This window comes from Podarcis erhardii (genome assembly GCF_964252035.2).
Source record: "Podarcis erhardii genome assembly, chromosome: 3".
Taxonomy (NCBI): Eukaryota; Metazoa; Chordata; class Lepidosauria; order Squamata; family Lacertidae; genus Podarcis; species Podarcis erhardii.
The window spans coordinates 3136255-3157299 of NC_138507.1; the positions used below are offsets into that span (position 1 = coordinate 3136255).

The following is a 21045-nucleotide window of genomic DNA, read 5'->3' on the forward strand; positions in this document are numbered from 1 at the left end:
AGGGGCTGTAGCAAGGTGGCACAATGCTTTCTGACAGAGACGACAACTTCTAAAAAATTCGGGGTTGAGGGGGGGGAGAGGGGAAAATTAACGGTATGTGGTTTACATTGCCAAAGACTGTTCATTAATTACCAATTTAATCTCCGCTGGAGGCATGACATTACAAAAATCTGGCTGAAAGTTCTAATAGATTATGAAGACCACCTAAGTAGAGTGACCAAGAAATGTACAAAACAATTAATACTGTTTCACTGCTATCAAAGAAGCTCAGATTATTTTACATCAAGTGAAGCAAAAGAATTAGTAGCTTCACAGTGCCACCACTAGGAACTGTAAATACAATGGCACACAATTAGTAATGCACATGTGACTTTTCGTTCAAGGCATATATCCTTGGGAAAGCCAGAAACATGATAAGGAGAACAAAAGAAACATTTTAAAATGAAATGAATAAAGATTTTAACTCTACCCTCGTGCATGCTGAGAAATAACAGAATAGGCAATGAAACATACGGCTCTAAGTAATGTTGATATCATCCTGGGATGAATTGAAAACAGCCACACAAAAACATTTATGGTCATTAGCAACTGCATAAAAAGAGCATCCCTGGTGCTAAGAAAAAGTATTGGCTTTGTACAGAAATGATCTCTCTGAAACAGAGATCACTTCACTGCTGGTCTTTATGGGCAAAGAAGAAAATATTTGGGTTCTTGAAAAAGGCTAGTGCTTCTTCACATGTCCTAGAAACATGTTGCTAAATTTTGACAGGGCATTTTCAGTATTGTTTGATAGTGAATGACACAGGTCAGACAACATGCAAGTTAAAAGTCCAAAAAAATTATGTCTGTTGTAACCCAAATGATGCCCCCCAGGCCGCATCCTTCAAAAGTGTTAAAAATAACTTGTGGTGGAATTAACCACTTTATTTAAACACAAAATCGATCTATTCTGCACCACAAATAATATTTACATCATTATGTAATAAATATTACATCAAGATTATTTTTATTTGTTACTTGTTATGAAAGCAAAAGAGCTCATTAAATATATCTGATTCTAACAATATACAATAAAAGGAAATGTATTATTTATGCGTGTAGTGCATGCCAAATTTTGTGCTCTGAAGCAATGCATTTCTGCCTCCCTCTTCAATTACTACAAAAACATAGTAGGTATGCCATCAAAACATTTTAAACCTTAAAAGAAGATAAAGTTCCTCCATAAAAAATATAATATTAGTGTGAATTAAAACTGGATCAGACTACACAGATCGTCAGAAGATGAACAAGTTTGCTTTTTTAAAATGTTTTGTATTTTCTGTCAGTTAAGACAACATATGCAGTTTAAAATAGCTATAAAAAAATTCATATTCATGATATTTAAATATTATTGTGAATACCCTTATCAGCTTAAACCACATTTGACAGCTTTTTAGAGGCATAGATGGAAGACAAATATGGCCAACAGTGAATAAGATACCAACACTCAGGGATTATCAAAATAATGTTCCATCTTTTTAACAATTAGATAGTAACTGTTTCTTTTGTAATCTAATGGCAATCTGATGATCATATCTAAATCTGGTCACAATTATCAGCATGACAGATTAGCCTCCCCCCCAATCAATATTTTCCAATTATCATCAAAGGGCAAGGTTGCCTTCTATAAAGTCCCACCCTTCAATATATTTAAAAGGGGATCTGTTGTACGTTTAATTGACAGCAGCTAGCCTTATTCTCTTGGTTCTCTCATTTCTCATAAGCAATTTACTGATAATGTAAATTCAAACAATTTAGAAACTTGGTAGTGCCTCTTTAGGCAGTTAGACAAAGGTGCCGTTACCTTCTGGATAGGGAGAGATAGCCTTTCTATCGCGGAAAGCTGTAGCGAACTGCAGTGCAACAGTATGTTCTGACCATTTGCTTAAGTAAATAATAATAATAATAATAATAATAATAATAATAATAATAATTAAACCTGTCCACAGTCTTGTGTAGAATCTATATCTTGCTTTCTATTGCACAAAATTTAGATACAATTTTACTTATAACAGCTTCAAATGAAGCTTAACAGCTCTCTGTCAAATGCAACTTTCAACTTGTTCATCCTACGACGTATGCCTTTTGGTAATATACCAGCAGCCCTCCAAATATCTGCATATTTTGTTTGTATCACAGTGATGATTGTAGTGGGACTAATATTGGATGGGATCAATAACCAATAAAGTTAATATATGACAATTTTTAATGGACACTGGAACAGCTCTTTTGTAGTTTTAATTAATGCCAAAATTATATCTGGTTTTTTTTCTTCCAAAATCAGGTGAAGCATTCCCTTTCTAGGAAATTGCTTGTCTGGTGATTTATTAAGATTGCCACAAATTATTTTTGCTTCATATGGGTCAGTTTGCATGTTAAAAAGTTTCCACTTCCCTATTAAAATATCTCCTATACATGAAAATGATATGTAATAGGCAAAACAGAAATATACCTGGATACAAAGTTCGTATTAAGTATGCATTAGATACAGCTAACACAAGTTGCTGGGGCAGGACAGTAATATAAATAAATGTATCTAACTGATATCTTTTAAGCATAAATCTTGCTCCAACTTATCACATGCAGTATTTCCATGTCTATAAGTAGCTGTTTTTGGTGAAAATCTGTACCCTTTTTTGCTTACTGTGTAGTCGCAACATTTTAACACTTACCCTTTTTTTTTTTTACACACACAGAGAGGCTAGTAATATAAACATGTAAAATATCTTGTTTTAAATAATGAGCTGAAATTGAGGATATGGGGATTAAGTTCAAATTTTAAAACTACTCTGTCCCTCTAATTCACAGGTTTTCAGACTGTGTTCCAGGAAGGCTTAAGATTTTGCAGAGGCTCATTGGGATTCCACAATATGAACACTACTAAAGGCTGAAAGACAGCTTGCTCATCGGTATGGATCTTCCTCTCCAAGATGTGGTTACACAGGCCTTTTAGGTATGTCCTAGGGTACACACTTTGGAAAAAGCACAACATATATAAAAGCGAATTCCTCAGTTCTGTTGTTTCACTGCACGCTGACCAAAAAACGAAGGTTTGGGTGAGGGCTAAAATTTTCACTGGTTCTAAATACTGTAGGCTGAAATTGAAAGAGTTGGAATAGAAGCAAGATCTCTTCAGGAGTTAACAGGGGCAAACCCAGTTCTTAACTTTATTTTTGTTCCAGTTCTTAACTTTATTTTTCTCATATAACTGACTGGCTGCCATTCCCTCCTATGGAAGGAGCCTCTTCTACATACCTGCCTCCCTCCCTCCCTGACAAGGACGGCTAATTCTCTAGTTTATCTTTATCAGCAGAGGTAACATCAAGGGGCGGCAACTTTCCAAAAGAATAAAATTGGCCCTGGTAAGCACTGTTAGTTATGCTGGGATACATTTTCACTACAGGCATCAGCCAGTTTAATTCCCAGGGAATTATAGGAACTGTAGTTTGATTATTTAATTTCTATACCGCTTAATACTCTAAAAATATCTCTAGGTGGTGTACAATAAACGGAAGCAACAACAGACAACTTAAACAAAATATTACAAAAAACACAATTTCATATAAAAAATGTTATGTTAGTACAGTGGTACCTCGATTTAAGAACAGTCCGGTTTAAGAACGATTTGGTTTTCAAACTGTGCAAAACCGGAAATAGTGTCTTGGTTTGAGAACTTTACCTCGGTATAAGAACAGAATCCAAACAGTGGAAGGGCACCGGCAGTGGGAGGCCTCATTAGGGGAAGCGTGCCTCGCTTTAAGAATGGTTTTGGTTTAATAACAGACTTCCGGAATGGATTAAGTCCATAAACCGAGGTACCATTGTACAAAGTTACTAATATATATATAAATCGATATACAGTGGTACCTCTAGTTACGAACTTAATTTGTTCCGGAGGTCCGTTCTTAACCTGAAAGTGTTCTTATCTAGAGGCGTGCTTTCGCTAATGGGGCCTCTTGTTGCCGTTGTGCCACAGGCACACAATTTCCGTTCCCATCCTGGGGCAAAGTTCTCAACTTGAGGTAACTCTTCCAGGTTAGTGGAGTTTGTAACCTGAGGCATTTGTAACTCGAGGTACCACTGTAATTTCATTTTCCTTCCAAGACATCCTGCCTCACAGTCCCCCCTGGGTCTCCCCAGGGTCCAAAGAAGGCAAGTAAGTAGCTCAAATATAATTTCCAGCAGCCTCATGAAACTACGGATTCAGGGTTATTTGGGGAAACGTATTGTTCTGAATAATTTCCAAATCCATTTTAAGTTTGTTGCATCTTCCTCCCACATCTCCCTTGATTCAATTATGTATTGCCTGACTTCTTACAGAGACATCTGAAAACTGTGACGACAACAATATCTGTCCTCCCCTCCAGTTGGGGGGGGGAACTGCATCACTATTTGTTTAATTGCAAAACACTGAACTAATATGTTGATGCTTGCATATGTGTGGGATATTTAAAGAGATATAAGATAAACTTAATTGAAAAGGAAATAATAAGTAGATTGCTGCAAATGACCTGGATGAGTGTCACAACAATAAAAAGACATGTTCATTCATTTCTTTCTGGAGAACAAAGTACCAGTCTCAGGCACATGCATCCCACACCCCTCAGGGAGGTGAACCATGAATGCAGTTTGCTATGCTCATCAGATGAAAAACCTGCAATCGTTAGTTTATCCCCATGATGAGGAAAGTGAGGTTTGGAAAACTATGAAGCCTTGTACCTTGTTGAAAATTCTTTTCATAAACTATTAAGGGAGCAGTGCCAAAATGTTTGGGGTGGGGAGGGGAAGGGGAATTCTTAATGATAAGGTAAATTGGAATAGCTATATCAAAAGAAAAAGAAAAAAGTCTACCACTCTTGATTTAACTTAGGCTATATAAATCATTCTTACCATGGTTTCCTCTGAAAAATAATAAACATTTTATATCAACAGGGATAAAAATAAATGTGGTGTTTAGAGGCTTATTGCAAAGGTGGAGATGTTCAAAATTAAGCAAAACTACTTCTTTAATGATAAATCTGTGACTGGATAGTATCTGAGATGAGCAAAATGATTGTACAAACCACCAGGAAGGTTAGTAACTAGGTGTTACAAGGCCACAATTCTGCTATCAGTGGCAGAGTTGTGTGTAGTACTTAGCATATCGTAGCTAGGTACATTGTCCTATAATGTTAATGAAAAATGTAAGATTGATATGAGGAGTACTTAGTTTAGCTTTTTAAAAATTATTCTATGCCATGAAGAATTCAAATTACAGTTAAATACAATTTCCTGTGATGGTTTAAGTTTAAACTACAACAATAAAAAAACAACTTGATGCCAATCTGAAATGTAAATACAACATTCAGTCAGGTCACCTTAATGGAATTCGAAGCTAGATGCATAGAGAAATCATTGACCAATTGCATTGATTTTTTTTTCTGTGGATAAAAGCTATTCACTACGAAGCCTGGACAGGTTAGCATGTAAAACCTTCCCAGCAATTACACATGTGCAAATATGAGTAAAGTAAAAAGTAAAACCAGGTAAGATTGGGGCAAGGCAGTTTACACTTGCAAATACAAATCAAGGGTTTATTGAAAGGCTTGAAAGATTTTGGCCATACTGCAGTCATTAGCAAAATGAGCACTACAGTGCTAGCACAGTTTCTCATGTGCAAATGGTTAGAATTGCAAAATTACAGCACATAATGTGACACAACAGGCAACCTCAGCTTCGGAAAGGATTGCATAAAAATTTAATTAGCTTTCATCTCCAGAGATTACAGTTCCCTCCAGGTCACCATTGAGGTTATTGGTGGAGCAATAGGCAACTGCAGCTGCCTCCCCATTGGACCCAGGTTTGCTTAGCTATGCTTTCCAATGCTATGAGAATAATTCATTCTGATGATAAAAGGAGGGTCACTGTGAGAAACAGTACTGGGTGAAACACTGTAACATGACAGATAACTTTGCCTTTCATCTGACTAATATCTTAAACCGGCTAGCACTCAAAGAGCACTGCTTTCAACGGACTTTCGATCTTTCATTGGCCTCAGTCAGTAGGAAAATAATCAGCTCTTGGTTGGAGGAGATGAACGCTCAGCACTTGTAGGATAGGCAAAATCACCCATAAATAAACCCTGCTGCCACTTCGACATATTACTATGCTTTAGTATTATGTCCAGTAACAGTTAATTTAGTTCACTAACCAAATAAAAAAAGACAGAAAAGGAAAACTATATATGTAATCTGTTAACAGCCATGATGGCCAATATTCCTTACATCATTTGGTTGCTTAGAGCGGCCTGAGATTGTGGAACTGGAGAGCTGCCTATTTCCTGCCTTCAAAGCTGCATCTCTTCTTGCTTGTTCAAGCAGAACTCTTGCCCGTTCTTTTAATTCTTCTTGTCTTGATAACATTCGTTGCTTAAATATAAAATAAAAATGAATGAGAAATAAGCCCCCAGTTATCCTATATGCACAATGCATTTGCATGTCACAGTAAACCATGGTAAATGTCTCCTTTTTCATTCTGCCATTTGTATGAGCAGGAGCAGCAAATCACAATCCCTTCCTCAGCTTTACTATCTCAGTGGGGATCATGGTTTGTTTTACTCAGAGCAAAATGTGAAGCCAAAGTTCAGTCTTAGTAGTACCTTCGAGTGAAACAAAGCACAAAGTCCAGGTTTGAAAGTACTGCTAAATCAGCAAGCATTGTTTGTTGCTTCTGAGAGTCATCTCATTGTTCACAGCAAGCTATTTAATTGTGGTTTACCATAATGTGTGAATGGGGCCAAAGCGATGCTATACTGTGCTGCCAATGTCTACACAGGTGTGGGGAAAACTGTATAGCAAGCATGCAACAGGATCATTTAAGACCATGGTAGGAAGTGAAGCAGAATCTTTTCAGTTAAAAGCATATGTTGAGCAGAGAACCAATGTAGAGCCAGTCATCTAGAAATAAACTAACTTGATAGAACAATTTCTGATAAAGAATGGGCTGCCAAAAGTGTCACAAGAAAATAGATCAATCCTGAATAGCAGAATAACACGACAAGAGATGGAACAAGCCATTCAGAACATGCAACTGGGCAAATCTCCAGGGCCAGATGGGCTGACCTCCAAGTACTATAAGACATTGAAAGATTACTTGATACAACCACTGATGGAGGTCAGCAATGAAATTATGGAGGGGAAGAAGGCGCCGGAAACGTGGAAAGAAGCTTTTATCACATTGATACCAAAATCAGAAACTGAAAAGACACAACTTAAAAACTACCGCCCCATCTCCCTTTTAAATGTGGATTATAAAATATTTGCAGACATATTAGCAACTAGATTTAAGAAAGTGTTAAATGAAGTAATTCATAAGGACCAAGCAGGCTTTCTCCCTGGCAGACATTTGTTTGCTAATACAAGGAATATTATTGACATTTTGGAACTTTTACAAACAAATATTAATACAAAAGCAGTTTTAATTTTTATAGATGCGGAGAAGGCCTTTGATAACATCTCTTGGAAATTTATGAAGAAAAATCTGGAAGGAATGGGAGTGGGACGGGGCTTTGAAAATGGGATAGAGGCAATCTATTCAGAACAAAAGGCTAAACTGATAGTTAACAATGTGATTACGGAAGAGTTTAAAATTGAAAAGGAAACACGACAAGGTTGCCCTATCTCCCCATTGTTATTCATCTTGGTCTTGGAGGTGCTCTTGAACATGATTAGGGGGGACCGTTCGCAGATGACCTAGTTTTGACCCTACAGGAGCCAGAGCCTAGCACGAAAAAAGCATTACAATTGATCCAAGAATTTGGCCGGGTGGCGGGATTTAAATTAAACAAACAGAAAACTAAAGTATTGGGAAAGAACTTGACAGATACAGAGTGAGAATGGTTTCAGAAAGAGACTGAGTTAAATGTGGTTAAAAAAGTGAAATACCTAGGGGTAAATATAACATCAAAAAATCTAAATCTGTTTAAGGATAATTATGAGAAATGCTGGTCAGAAATTAAGAGAGATCTAGAAAGTTGGACAAGATTGAAACTTTCTTTTTTAGGCCGAATCGCCGCTGTAAAGATGAATGTATTGCCAAAAATGTTGTTTTTGTTTCAAACATTACAGATTGTGGATAAAACAGAATGCTTCCAGAAGTGCCAGAGAGATATTTCCAAATTTGTCTGGCAGGGCAAAAAGCCCAGAATCAAGTTTAAGATACTAACTGATGCGAAAGAAAGAGGGGGCTTTGCCCTGCCAGACTTAAGGCTGTATTATGAAGCAGCAGCTTTCTGCTGGTTAAAAGACTGGCTACTTCTGGAGGACACTGATGTATTGGATTTGGAAGGTTTCAACAATGCGTTTGGTTGGCATGCATATCTATGGTATGATAAGGCTAAGATTCATAAGGCTTTTAAGAACCATATTGTCAGAAAGGCAGTGTTTAATGTCTGGACAAAATATAAAGACTTATTGGAAAATAAAACTCCAAGGTGGCTTTCACCATTGGAAGCTAAGGCCCGAAAAAGACTCAATATGGAGGCCAAATGGCCAAAGTATTGGGAAATATTAGAAAAAGATGGAGACAATTGGAAATTGCAGAGTTTGGAGAAATTAAAGGATAAAGTGCGAGACTGGTTACGCTCAGATTAAAGAAGTCTTTAAAAATGACAAAAAGTTAGGGTTCCAGGTGGAGAAATCGAAATTGGAAACAGAACTGTTAGAACCTAAGACTAAGGTACTTTCAAGAATGTATAACTTGCTGTTAAAATGGAACACACTATGTATGGGATTCTTGGAGTGGAGGAAGCTGCTTCCTCATTTATGAGTGAGAGCAAGTGAATTTAAGAGCAGCCAGTTCAAAAGAGGAATTCTGTAGCACTTTTAGAATTAACAGATTTATTGTGGCTGAAATTTCCAGGGACTAGAGACCAACAAACTTATACCTTAATGCTTGGACACGGATGATGGGAGTTGAAGTCCAACAACATCTGAAGGGCCACGGGTGTTAACTTTGGAAGTCTTTAAAATGTAGAAACTCTTTTGTTAGCATTCAAGGTAAGGTTGAAAACTCAAACGCTCCCAGCTTTCCCCCACTTGTTTAATACAAAACTCAAGTTTGGGTGCTTTTTTCATTCCCAGGGAAATTGAGGATTTCCTTTTCTTGGGTCAAGAACATGTGTGATGTGGAAGTGAAGACTGGTGGAATGTGAGTGTCTTACAAAATGCTGAGGAAAAAGAAGATGCATAACTCAGTCATTCTGGGACTACCTGCTGAAGACAACATGTTTACTTAAGAGTTTACTCAGACTGGATCATCAGTGTTCTTTCTCTTTCTTATGAGTGCGTGGTTTGTCCTTCAGTGTTGCATAACTTCAGTTCAACCCCACAAAAGTAATGCCATGATTGCCAGTCAAGCTTTCAGTGGGAAAAACTGCATTTGGTGGTGATGCTAAGTTTCTATTTTATCCTCACTTGAGAAAAGTATCAAATTGACACAGATAGTTCATGGGGTAGTTTTCAACCCCAAGAAACTACCAGTGTCATATAAAACTGACATATCTGGGGTATTTTCCTACCCCAAGCCAAGTTCAAATGTGTCTTGAGGTGGTAAAAAGTCTCAGAATAAACCCATGTCATTGTTTGATTGGTTTGGTTTTTAGTGTGAAATTTTATTTGCTTCCTACATTTATTTTTTTCTTGAAAACCACAATACATTTGTTGTACCCCATAGGTTAGCAGTGACTGGGACACACACACACACACACACGGCAAAAAATCAATAGAATGCATGGATATAATTTTTTTTTGGGGGGGGAGCGCTTTTTTCATTTACAGAATGAAAACTATAAATGGTAACTGGCTGAAATTTTGGGAGATTGTTTACTGCTGTACAGCTGACAATCAGTTATGAGAACTACATGGTAGGTCTATTTCTGTGTAATTTCTGCATATGAACCCTGGGAAGGATTTCAACAAAACTGTGTTTACTCCCAAGCAAATCAGAACCTGAGAAACTAGCCCCATTTTATTCCTTTAGTCATGATGGTGCTATGATAAGTTAAGTTTAAGACATGAAAACTCTGCACATGCTCCAACTCTTTTTTTGTTTGCTAGGGTTGCCACACTCTTAAAATGCCAGGAATAGAGGAGTTGTAAATATAGAATGGTGGTGGTGGGGAGAAATGCCTACTACCTGAAGTAAACAAAGCAACACACATTACTATCTAAGGGCAGGTTGAGCACAGGTTCTACAATATTGCTGCTGCTGACAAAATCAACTTCAACATAAATGTCCACCAACCCAGGGCACTCCCCGCCCCAGCTGCTCCTGGTATGAAGGCTGTAGAGACAAACTCGTATGGTTTTTGCAAATGACTTGCACAACTTTTTCAAACTTGTATGCAGTAATTTGTATGCATCCCATATGCAGGAACTCTGAAGCAGCAAAACTTATTTTGTAATATTGGAAACTAAGCCTAAGCAAGACAGGATAAATCTTAATTAGACTCGCAAGTGTTTATAAGTGTGCATAAACCTTTGAAGTGCTTTTCTAGTTGTCATGAATTAGATTGTACCAACATTTGAAATATATTTTAAGTGTAAGCATTTTTTACTGGTACAAAAAAGTGACAACATGGAATCTGGACAGTGCTCTCATGAGAGCTGGAATTAGAAATCACCACATTCTGATCCACAATCATATGATCAGGTTAGCATTCCATGTCCTTGCTCAATATAATTTTCTAAAACATGCCTGCTATTTCTGCCTGAGTCAATCAATGGTCTTAGCAATTTTAACATTATGCTATTAGGAATGGTAAGTGATTTTATTCAAGTAATGTAGCATTATTTTATAGGGATTAAAGTGCTGGTATTGCATGCAGGTGAAAAGTATGGATGGCTGCAAAATGACATTTTAGTTCAGCCCATGCAAGCCACCGGCGTCCCAGCCTTAGCCACCCCCCTGCTGCATGGGGATGGGAAAAGGGACTTGCCCTATGCAGCAGTTACTACTGGAATGGCGTAGATTAAGAACTTCAATGAGTCATCATTCAGATGCTAAATATTATGTACATTAAATAACTCTGCATTCCATAAGAAAAACACGTAAAACCCAGACTGTTTGAGTAAGCTTATTATACAAAATGATTTTCTGAAACAGGAGACAGACAGAACATTCAAACAGAAAGGATCAACAGCATGGAAAAAGGATGCTAGAAGTTCCTTCCAATGCAATGTGTTTTCAAAATTATCTACCTGTAGTTATATATTTGCTGAGCCATACAATAAAAAACAAGCTGTGCTTTAAAGTTAACATGATGCAACATAGCATTGCATGTTCAAATTTTAGAGAAGTTACACTGCACTATTCCGCAAATTTTTCCTGTTTCCTTACCTGTGCAGTTTTTGCAGTCAGATCTGTTGGAGTTATAGCTGTTTTGGTCTCAAATTCAGAGTCAGTCTCCATTTGCCTCTGAGAGGCATTACATTTCTTATCAACCTCTGCATCCCTACTGTGGGAATATCCAGGTTTATCTCCCAATTCTGGTTTTTCAACATGTAATTCAGAACCCAATTTCCTTCTTTCCCTGACATCTGGATGTTCATGTTTTTCTAGTTCTGAGAAATTAATGGTAATGTCAGAATTTTGATGTTCTTTTTTGTCAGTCTCATCACATAAAGTTTCTGGGAAAGCATCCCTTTTTGGATCGCTAACTTGTGCCAAATCACTCAGATCCAACGTGTCTGCTTTTAGTAGTTTTCTCCTCCCCAATAAGGGCTGTGCTTGTGCTGTGCTGCTTTTCACAGTTTCCTCAAGTCCAGAAGTCCTTCCTAAGCTTTGTTGTTGTTTTTGTTGATCTGTGTCACTTTTAGTCCTGTGAGAGGAAGGGGAAGCCACATTTAGGCTTAGATGCTGATCTGGTGTCTGACACTCACTTTCTGACTTGCCAGTTCCACTCTCATTTATAAATACAGAGTCACCCTGAAAAACAGTGTCAGCCAAACTCCCTTCAGGCTCCTGCAGTTCTGGCTCCCGTTTCAGGTCATTTAGTTCTGCATAAAACTTTTCCTGATCAACAGAACTGTTTGGGTCTGTTTCATAGTTGCCCACTTTGTATGTGCTTTTGCTACTGTTCTCTTCGATCTGAACCACATTTAGCTCTTGCCCACTGAAATGTGCCCGGATTTGATAAAGATAGGTCATAACAGTCAGTTTGTCAGGAATTGCTAACAAAACCATGTCAGAAGGTTCTAGCAGCCGGGATATTCCTAAACTGGCAAATCCATCATAGGCCTTAAAATAAACAGAAACAAAGTGAATGTTTTCATTGTACAAGACAAGTCAATGTTTTCAAGTCAATGTTTTCATTGTGCAATCTTAAAAGGATTACAAACATTTAATATAAAATAAATAAATATTGGATGGCCATCTTTCATGGATGCTTTCCTGAGATTCCTGCATTGCAGGGGACTGAACTAGATTACCATTGGGGTTCCTTACAACTCTGCAACTCTATGATTCTTTGATAGTACACACTGAAAAGAAGTATACAATAGTGTTGGGAAACACTTATGATTCTGAATTGAGTTTCTTTTGAGATCACGTTCAGCACAATTGAAATCAACACTGAAATTTCACATTGGCTTCAAATAAGATATGGTCAGAGATCCGTTTGCTGAAATTGAAAGAAGTGTTGTGCTGTTGATAAAGTACTATTACTATTATATATTTATAATATACTGTAAAGTTGTTTCCCATACTATTTTAAAATAGCAACAATGATAATAAGAAATAAGGGGGGGGACAGAGATGACCGGGGGGGCGGGGGGCGGTATGTCTTGATGACATTAACTGCTCTGTGTGCAGGGATAGTTCTGTATGAAGGTACATTCAATTATGCATGCCTTCATCTGCAATCAAAGTGCAGCTGTTTTTGTTTGTTTTTTAATGGTTAACCATCTCATTTGTTTGTGTGAACTGGGCCTAAGGATCCAGATGATCAACCCATCTCAGGGAGACAATCACAAAACAAAGTTCTTTTCATTCAGCCTACACATTTTTAATCTTAACAATCTCTTTCTCTCTCCGTATACATGCATTCACACGCAAACACTATCACACCCTGCAATATGTTTGGAATTTCCCAGACATATCTGGGATTTTGCCTGGGCTCAACAACTTTGCCACTCTTTGAAATATGGCAACCCTCCTCTAGTGCAATGAGGATGCAGAATATAGGATGGGGCTATGCAGATAAAGAAATAGATCTGTGCATATAAGAACAGGCTCCCTTCATAATGGCCAAGAGTCACAGGGACAGAGAGGAGGTTTAGCACACTCCACTTACTTTTCCTCAGATATGAGAATAGATAAAAAGCTGCACTTTAAGAGATACTCTTGCAGTAAATTCAAAGTAACTATATCATTGTTGTTGTTGTTGTTGTTGTTGTTGTTGTTGTTGTTGTTATATACCTATCATTTTATAAGTGTTGTGTGAAGTTTAAAAACAAATGAACACAGTACCTGCTTGCAGGCTTTCACTTTAATAGAGACAGTAGAAAAGTGGCAGCTGTGTGTGTGGTGGGAATAGGAAAACAAGCAAATGTAGGCTCCAGTTGTTGATAATTACATAACTAGCTTTCTACCCTTGACCCTGACTGGTTCGTCCCTCACTGACAGAATCCTCCATGGTGGCACAATTTGTTTCTCTGTGCAGAGTCCACAGAGACACTCTTCCAAAGTATGCAAGAAATAGCTTCACATCCCTGCCACCCATCATAACAATAAGCATTTGGGTAGCAATAATAATAGAGGCAGAGTTCTACACAAAACAACTGCCCTTTAAATATTGCCTACAGTCTTGTTAAATGATTCTTGCTTATAGCAGGAAGAAACAAGTACCGTATTTTTCGCTCTGTAAGATGCACCAGACCACAAGACACACCTAGTTTTTGGAGGAGGAAAACAAGAAAAAAATATTCTGAATCTCAGAAGCCAGAACAGCAAGAGGGATCGCTGCGCAGTGAAAGCAGCGATCCCTCTTGCTGTTCTGGCTTCTGTGATAGCTGTGAAGCCTGCATTCGCTCCATAAGACGCACACACATTTCCCCTTACTTTTTAGGAGGGAAAAAGTGAGTCTTATAGACCAAAAAATACGGTAATCTTTAAAAATGCTTTAAGCTGGAGCAAAGAAAAAAAGAGAGAGCATGCTGATCACTTTTAAAAATAAGGAAGTAAAATAACAAAGAAAAATATGAAGCTATACTACACAAATCCATTTTGGTACATATTTATCATTGGTGATCATTTTTCTACCACCTATGAAAATCTGGATTGGTCTGAAAGTGTAATCAGATAACAACAATCTGCCACTCTATGTTGTTTCACTCTGTTTAATCTAGCCATCTATCTATTTATCAAAAATCTAACCAGTGTCTGACTTTGCAAGCAGTTACTCATCATTTAACTTCTAGCAAACTGCTAAGTAAAGCATGGGCGGCCACTTCTTCTACTAGCCTTTCAAAGAATGCACATGCATCAGGTTTTTCCAGTTTTGGAGAATCACAGCTGTTTCTCAATTTACAATTAATTATTACTATCCTACATAGGTCTTGAAGAAATAGTATTGTATTTCAAGGAAGGCTTTTTAAAAAGGAACTATGGACATTATTTCAATTTATAGGCACTTTTGAGAAAAACAAATAATTTCCACTCACTGATCTCACTTTTAATAGAAAAGATGAAACAATCGTTTAGAGGGGTAGAATGCAAACTGTGTTAAATTGTTAAGATAACAAGTTAGAATCATAATCAAAAGTGGGAGAGAGAGAAAATTGTCTTTAATCTGAATTCCTTGAAAGCACTTTTGAAAACTCTGGTGTTGTTTGTAGTCATTTCAGGAGGGGAAAAATGTATGAGTTGCAAGGACAATATCTGTTTGTGAAAATATTGTTATAAGTTACTGTCCAGAATGTTTCAAGACTGTGTTGTTAAAATACGGTAGGTTATCCTCTTTTAGAAGGTGATTCTTTAGTTGGGATATTTAAATGTCATATGTGCATAATTATATACTATGAACATAGTCAAAAAGCCACAACCCTGCACTCCCATCTTTAAAGTTCAGGTTCACAGCCTGAGGGTGCTGCTTGGTTCAACTTTCCTGCTGGATCTGGCTGGATACCCAGCTAACTTCAGTAGCCTATGGTGCCTTTTATCAGCTTTGGCTGGTACACCAATTGAATCCCTTCTTCTTTTATTATTATTTATACCCCGCCCATCTGGCTGGGTTTTCCCAGCCACTCTGGCAACATCTAAGCTCGATTTCTGTAACATTTTGGTCTTGAGGCTGCCCTTGAAGTTGGTTGTGGAAATTGCCGTTGCTTCAAAATGTGGCGGTCATGGTGTTGTCTGAAATTGGCTGCCAAAAATATTATAAGGACAGGACTGAAATAGTTTTATTGACTACCAGTTTGCTTCTGGGCTCAATTCAAGTTGTTAGTCTTGACCTTTAAAGCCCTAAATGCTGTGGGCCTGGCGTATCTGAAGGACAGCCTCTTGCACATGGGTGGCTCACTTGTGAAGAACTTTACAGAAGGCCCTTCTCTAGTTGTCATGCCTTCTAAGGCTAGGCTGCTACCAGAAAGAGGCCTTTCCAGTGGTAGCACCAAAACTGCCAAACTAATTCCTAACATATGTTCACCTGGTACCTTTGTTACTATCTTTAACCTGCCAGGCGAGGTCTACCTTGCGCTCTTGAGCTTTCAGTGGCATCTAACTGTTTGGTTTGTTTTTAAACTATTCACATCTCTCCTTTTTAGTGGGAACTGGCTGCTTTTCTATATTTGCTGTTTCTCTGTGGAATTTTGCTATTGTTTTTCTATTTATTTATTCAAATACATTGTACTCAGAATAGACCCACTGAAACTGATGAACACAATTAAGCTAGGTGCATTAATTGCAAAGGTTCTACTCTGAGTAACCACAGTTTTAACTGCCGTGAGATTTCACTATGATAAGATAGGGTATAAATCCTGAAAATGAGACATTGTAAAACTCAGTGAAGGTTTAATTGATATGTTTAATGTAGTGCAAATTTTGCAAGTCTTGATATCATCTCAACAGGTTGTCTAATAGCTGCTAAATAAAGCTTTATAGTTGTTATTGCTTGATGGTAGACATAATCTTATTTCTGATATTTGTAAACCATTTGGAGCCTTTTTTGGGATGAACAATGGTATAAATATGTTTTATATGGTATAAACAATTACTAATAGAGAAGATCAATACAGCCATAGAAAAACCCAGGAACACAAAAAGACAGCTGCACTTTATCTATTCTATGTTAAGTGAGCTAACATATCCATTTCAGATGCCTGAATGTGAAAGTGCATATGGAACAGGGACTTTTTAGTGGTGGCCCCCTTAAATACCATTAAAAAAACATGGCCTTTGGGAACTAATCTAGGTTACAGGATGCAGGTAGGTTATTTTGTTGATAAACTCTCAGGTCCAGGATTTCTAGGTCTGTGTCTGAGCGGGGGTTTTTTGGGTTTTTTTGTCCCACAGCTTTCCCCAGGAAAACCTGCTGTTTACTGTTGAATTGGGGGGGATGGGGGACAGAATTTCTTCTGATTCAGTGGTAAACCATGGATTTTCCCAGGGAAAGCAAAGGGACAAAAGAAACCCCAGCTCGGACACAGACCTAGAAATCCTGGACCTGTGTCTGGAATGTGTGGCACAAAAGGAAGTGTGGATGAAGCCTCAGTTTTGTTCTGTTACAAAACAAGATCTCAGCCCAGAGGACTATGAGCATACATGGTTCCCAATGATAGTTATGGTACAGCAGTTTCTGTGCGCTCAGAGGAAACATTCACTTCCAGGCCATAGATCTGTTTTGCTGGATCAGGATTTGCTAAATCCCCTTACCTAATTTTGGTATATTTTCAAATATGTTGTAATATTTATATATGTATTCATAAGAAGGAAACAAATTTTCATCATAGGAAATATTATATATAATATGAACTATTCAGTAAAGCCAAAATGAACTAAACTGATTAGCAGCAGCTGAATCTATGGTATATTTTTAATGCTTCCCAGATTGCGAAGTAAAAATATGAAGTCTTTAACTGAAGCCCTTTAATTTATATCCAACATATTTCTCTCCCAGCATATAAGCACTGTGAATGGTGTAGTGTATAGAAATAACTATGTCAGTATCATATTACAAAACATGCATTTATGTTAAATAAGGACAAATGGTTAGGTTTTAGCAATCGAACAGAAGACATTTTTTTAAGGCATTCTGACTTTTAAGTTCATTTTGGGGGACCAACTTCTTCTTCTTCATCTTAATTCATTAAATTTGTATATTTTCTAACATTTTCTAACAGTCTGTACATCAAATCTTTGAAATGGGTTTTGAACTATAAATGTTTCCTAATGAAGGCTTTTTTAAAGACAGAAACAGCATTCTTGCACTAGGTGACTTCAGGTGTCAACTGCAGCTCATCAGCAAGATCACCAGAGGCACTATTCTAAACATATCTCTATTATTTAACACATTGCCATATTGGTCAAGGTCAGATGTCAGAGGTAAGTATGTCCCACATCCTTTCAGTCCTGCTTGCCTAAATCCCTCAGTGAGGCTTACTTCCTGGAAAGCATGAATGGGACTGCAGCCTTAGTGTAGGAAAAGGTTTTAGAGGACACTCTGATGACATGCTTTTGTGATGCCATGATACGTAATTGTATAAAATGACTCACATCAAAGTTACCTGTTTAGGAAAAAATATAATTGACAGGCAAAGTCTCCTGTAACACAGTTGCATTTCTGAACATTAATGCTTATAGCTAAAGCCAGAGTCCTCAATGCATTTTCCTTTCCTCTGTCAATTTGCAGGACAGAACAGAGAGGGACAAAAAAGGGTGTTATTTATTCATTAATTGGTCAGGAGGAGTCATTCATTGTCAAATGTGTTACACATCTGCATGGAATTTATACTTGGCAATTGTTCCCAGGGCTGTGCTCATTCCAATCAAGGGCATGCAGGGTTATCAGGCAGAACTGTGAGAGCTTAGGAAATAAATCTGCAGGAAGCAACTGAGATACTCAGTGTTGCTGTCAGGCAAAGAGTTGCAAAGTGATGAAAGAATGAAAAAACACCACAGCATGGCATCAACAATTGCTTCTTTAATAAAGAGACTGAGTTAACATTATAAAAATGGGCTAATACATTTTCTGTTAAAATGACTCTCCACTTCCTAGTCATATTTTTTATGAATGATAATTACCTAATTGATTTGTACATTTAACACCATTTGTTCATAAATCAAACTACTATTTACTGTGACTTATAATCATGTTTGATTAGCTCTTATACTCAAAGGACCTCAGTCATGTTTGATTAGCTTGTACAATCATAGGATTTTGATGTTAAAACACACTGCAACAGAAATCAGTGTGATGTCACAGATAATCCTCTTAGGTCATCAGACAGCTTAACACATAATGCCGAAAAAGATGGCAATGCATCTACTTCTAGTTCAAAAATCTCTCATTAATTTCTTCCAACAAACAGTAGCTACTGAAATGATAGAATGGGGTGATAGTCAGTGTTAGTCGTACTCAGAGTAGATACAATGAATTAATGGACTTAAATAATTTCAGTGACTTTAGTCAGAAATCACCCGTGTGTTTTTGATGACTCTTCTGTGTTCGAAGAGCATGAACATGCACTTAAAGTTCACTCCTTTTATAATACTGGAAAATTACATATACTATAGTTTTCATGTAACTTCATTATTCTATCAATCAATCATTCATCACACACGCTTCCCATATGAAACATATGTTTGGATTTCCTGAATGAATTATGTAAATCTACTGCGTACAGAAAAAGGTGGCATTTTAAGGAGGGTATTTAATTTTCCTACGCATTATCTTGAATTTTGTAGCTAATTTAAAAATGATCAGTTAGAAGTATAAAGTCACATTGCCTAGATGAAAAAACAGCTAATAAAACAAATTGAGCTGATTTGCACTTAGTTTTGTTGCAGGCGAATCAAGTGGAAAATGAGCAATTTTTAAATAGATCCCTCTAGGGCCAATGCCCTAGAATCTTATGGAAATTAAAATTTGTAACTACAGTAAAATACTTTTGTAGCAAGCAGCGTTAAGTACCAAAATGTCTCCTTGTGATTCTTAGACTGAGTCTCAAATCACTGAACTCAATTCAGAATGTTCCTTTATAACCTTTACATCAAAAGGGTATTAGATTACCTAATATTACTGAGGATTATAAACCTGGACCCAGAACACTATCAGACAGTACTTCATTAATATTTTTGCATTCTTTTTAAAAATATATCTTGTTACCAACCAAAAACATTGTTTCATACTCTGCATAATATAAAAACTCAATGCACCTTACCGCTAGTTTAATTGACTGCGCTGGATAAAAGTCTATGTGAAGTGTTATCTCCATTTCTCTTTCGTAAAATAAAAGCCATAGTCAAAACAGTGCTTATTATAACCATACCAATGACAGCGTTCATATTAAAGTAGTGACCAAGCAAGCCTTGAAGCAAGATAATTACTGAACAATGATATTTTGTAATTTAAATTAAATTATTACAAAAAACAGAATGATCACAAGAGACCTACCGCTCTTCCTCCTCTCCCTCTCTCTCTCTCTCTCTCTTAATGTAGGCCCATATAAACATGAAACCCTAATGCCATCATGACATTTGTCATGAATGTTTAAAACTATGACAAACTAGAGTCAATAATGCATCCCATTTGAATCACAGGAGGCTCAAAACCTTCTGTGAGGTACAGTTATGACCTTACCAAACAACCTCACACCCACAAAATTAATAAAAACCTTCCGTGATCCAAAACTGTAGCTATATCTATTTTCTCCCTTCCCTCTAGCACTTCTTACCTTTTTGTTGTTCTCTTTAATATCTTGAGGATTCAGAGACTTGTAGTCGCTGAGGGGGGAAATGGCACAGTAGGTATGTAAAGTACTTGATAAAAGCAGCAGTTTTTAAAACAAACCACTGTCTTAAAAAAAGAATTCAACATAAAACAGCATCAAACAGTAACTAGCAATTTCACTGCAATCCAATCAGCAAAACTAATAGTGTAGAAAATTAAAAGAATAAATACATAAATAAAAATATAGAGATTGCATGTTTCATTGCCTGAAGCTTTCCATCTAAAAAGAGAAGTTAAGGCAGGGACTTGAGGCTAGCTTTGACAACCAAATTTTCTATGAGGTAATCCTTCGTTGTCAGTACAATAGAGCTACAGGCTTATTTGTCTCATCTCATTTCAACACCAACACAATTTTCATAATCATCTTCAAGTCAGTTCTTTGTATAAGATTAGAAAGAAAAACATCCACACCAAAATCAAGTGAAAGGGAAATAGGAATGGTTTTGGAGAAAGTGTCAGAAACGCCATAAGGTATGGACATATGTACATTTCTGCTGCACCCTGCAGGATAGCATTAAAAAAAAACCTGAAATAGAAATGAAAGAGACATAATCCAGGAAATTAAAGTTGCCATGTTTATTTCACCACAATAAGAAAAAACTTCAAACACAAAGACAAAATGCTTCTACTTACATTAGGTCAGGCCTAAAGTGGTGTAATATTGCACAAAAGGATAATCCATTTCGCCAGGATGTAGTGAAATTGGTGATTTTCACTCCCCTATAGTTTTTTGTAACTTCTTTGCACCAAGCAAGAAGTGACTGACTAGCATTTGTCTTCCTCCCCAAAACAGGACTTGGTTTTGGGCTTGGCTGAAAAAAACAGGAAAAAAGCTAACATTATATAATGTAATGGAAGATGAGAAATCATTAATTGACCTGCCTAGACAATTTGCATCCTTTGATGTCAGTTTAGGTCCTTCAAAGCTGTCAGTTTACAATCATTGTAACTTGGAAAAAAGACACAAATCTCAAGTCATTATTTACAGACTTAGCCTTTGGCATTTGTCTCTGAAGGATGTG

At 37.1% G+C, this 21045-nt stretch overlaps 1 protein-coding gene across 4 annotated transcripts in view; it reads right to left on the reverse strand.

The window, feature by feature from the left end:
• The window catches only part of EHBP1 (EH domain binding protein 1), a 279413-nt gene that overhangs the window by 92925 nt on the left and 165443 nt on the right, over window positions 1–21045 (reverse strand). For all 4 annotated transcript variants that reach the window (XM_081855472.1, XM_081855475.1, XM_081855473.1 and 1 more), the window contains 4 exons: window positions 20657–20835; window positions 19968–20016; window positions 11416–12315; window positions 6303–6446 (listed from right to left, as the gene is read on the reverse strand). In XM_081855472.1, coding sequence (XP_081711598.1) covers window positions 6303–6446; window positions 11416–12315; window positions 19968–20016; window positions 20657–20835 — 1272 coding nt within the window. The remainder of the gene's footprint in view (window positions 1–6302; window positions 6447–11415; window positions 12316–19967; window positions 20017–20656; window positions 20836–21045) is intronic.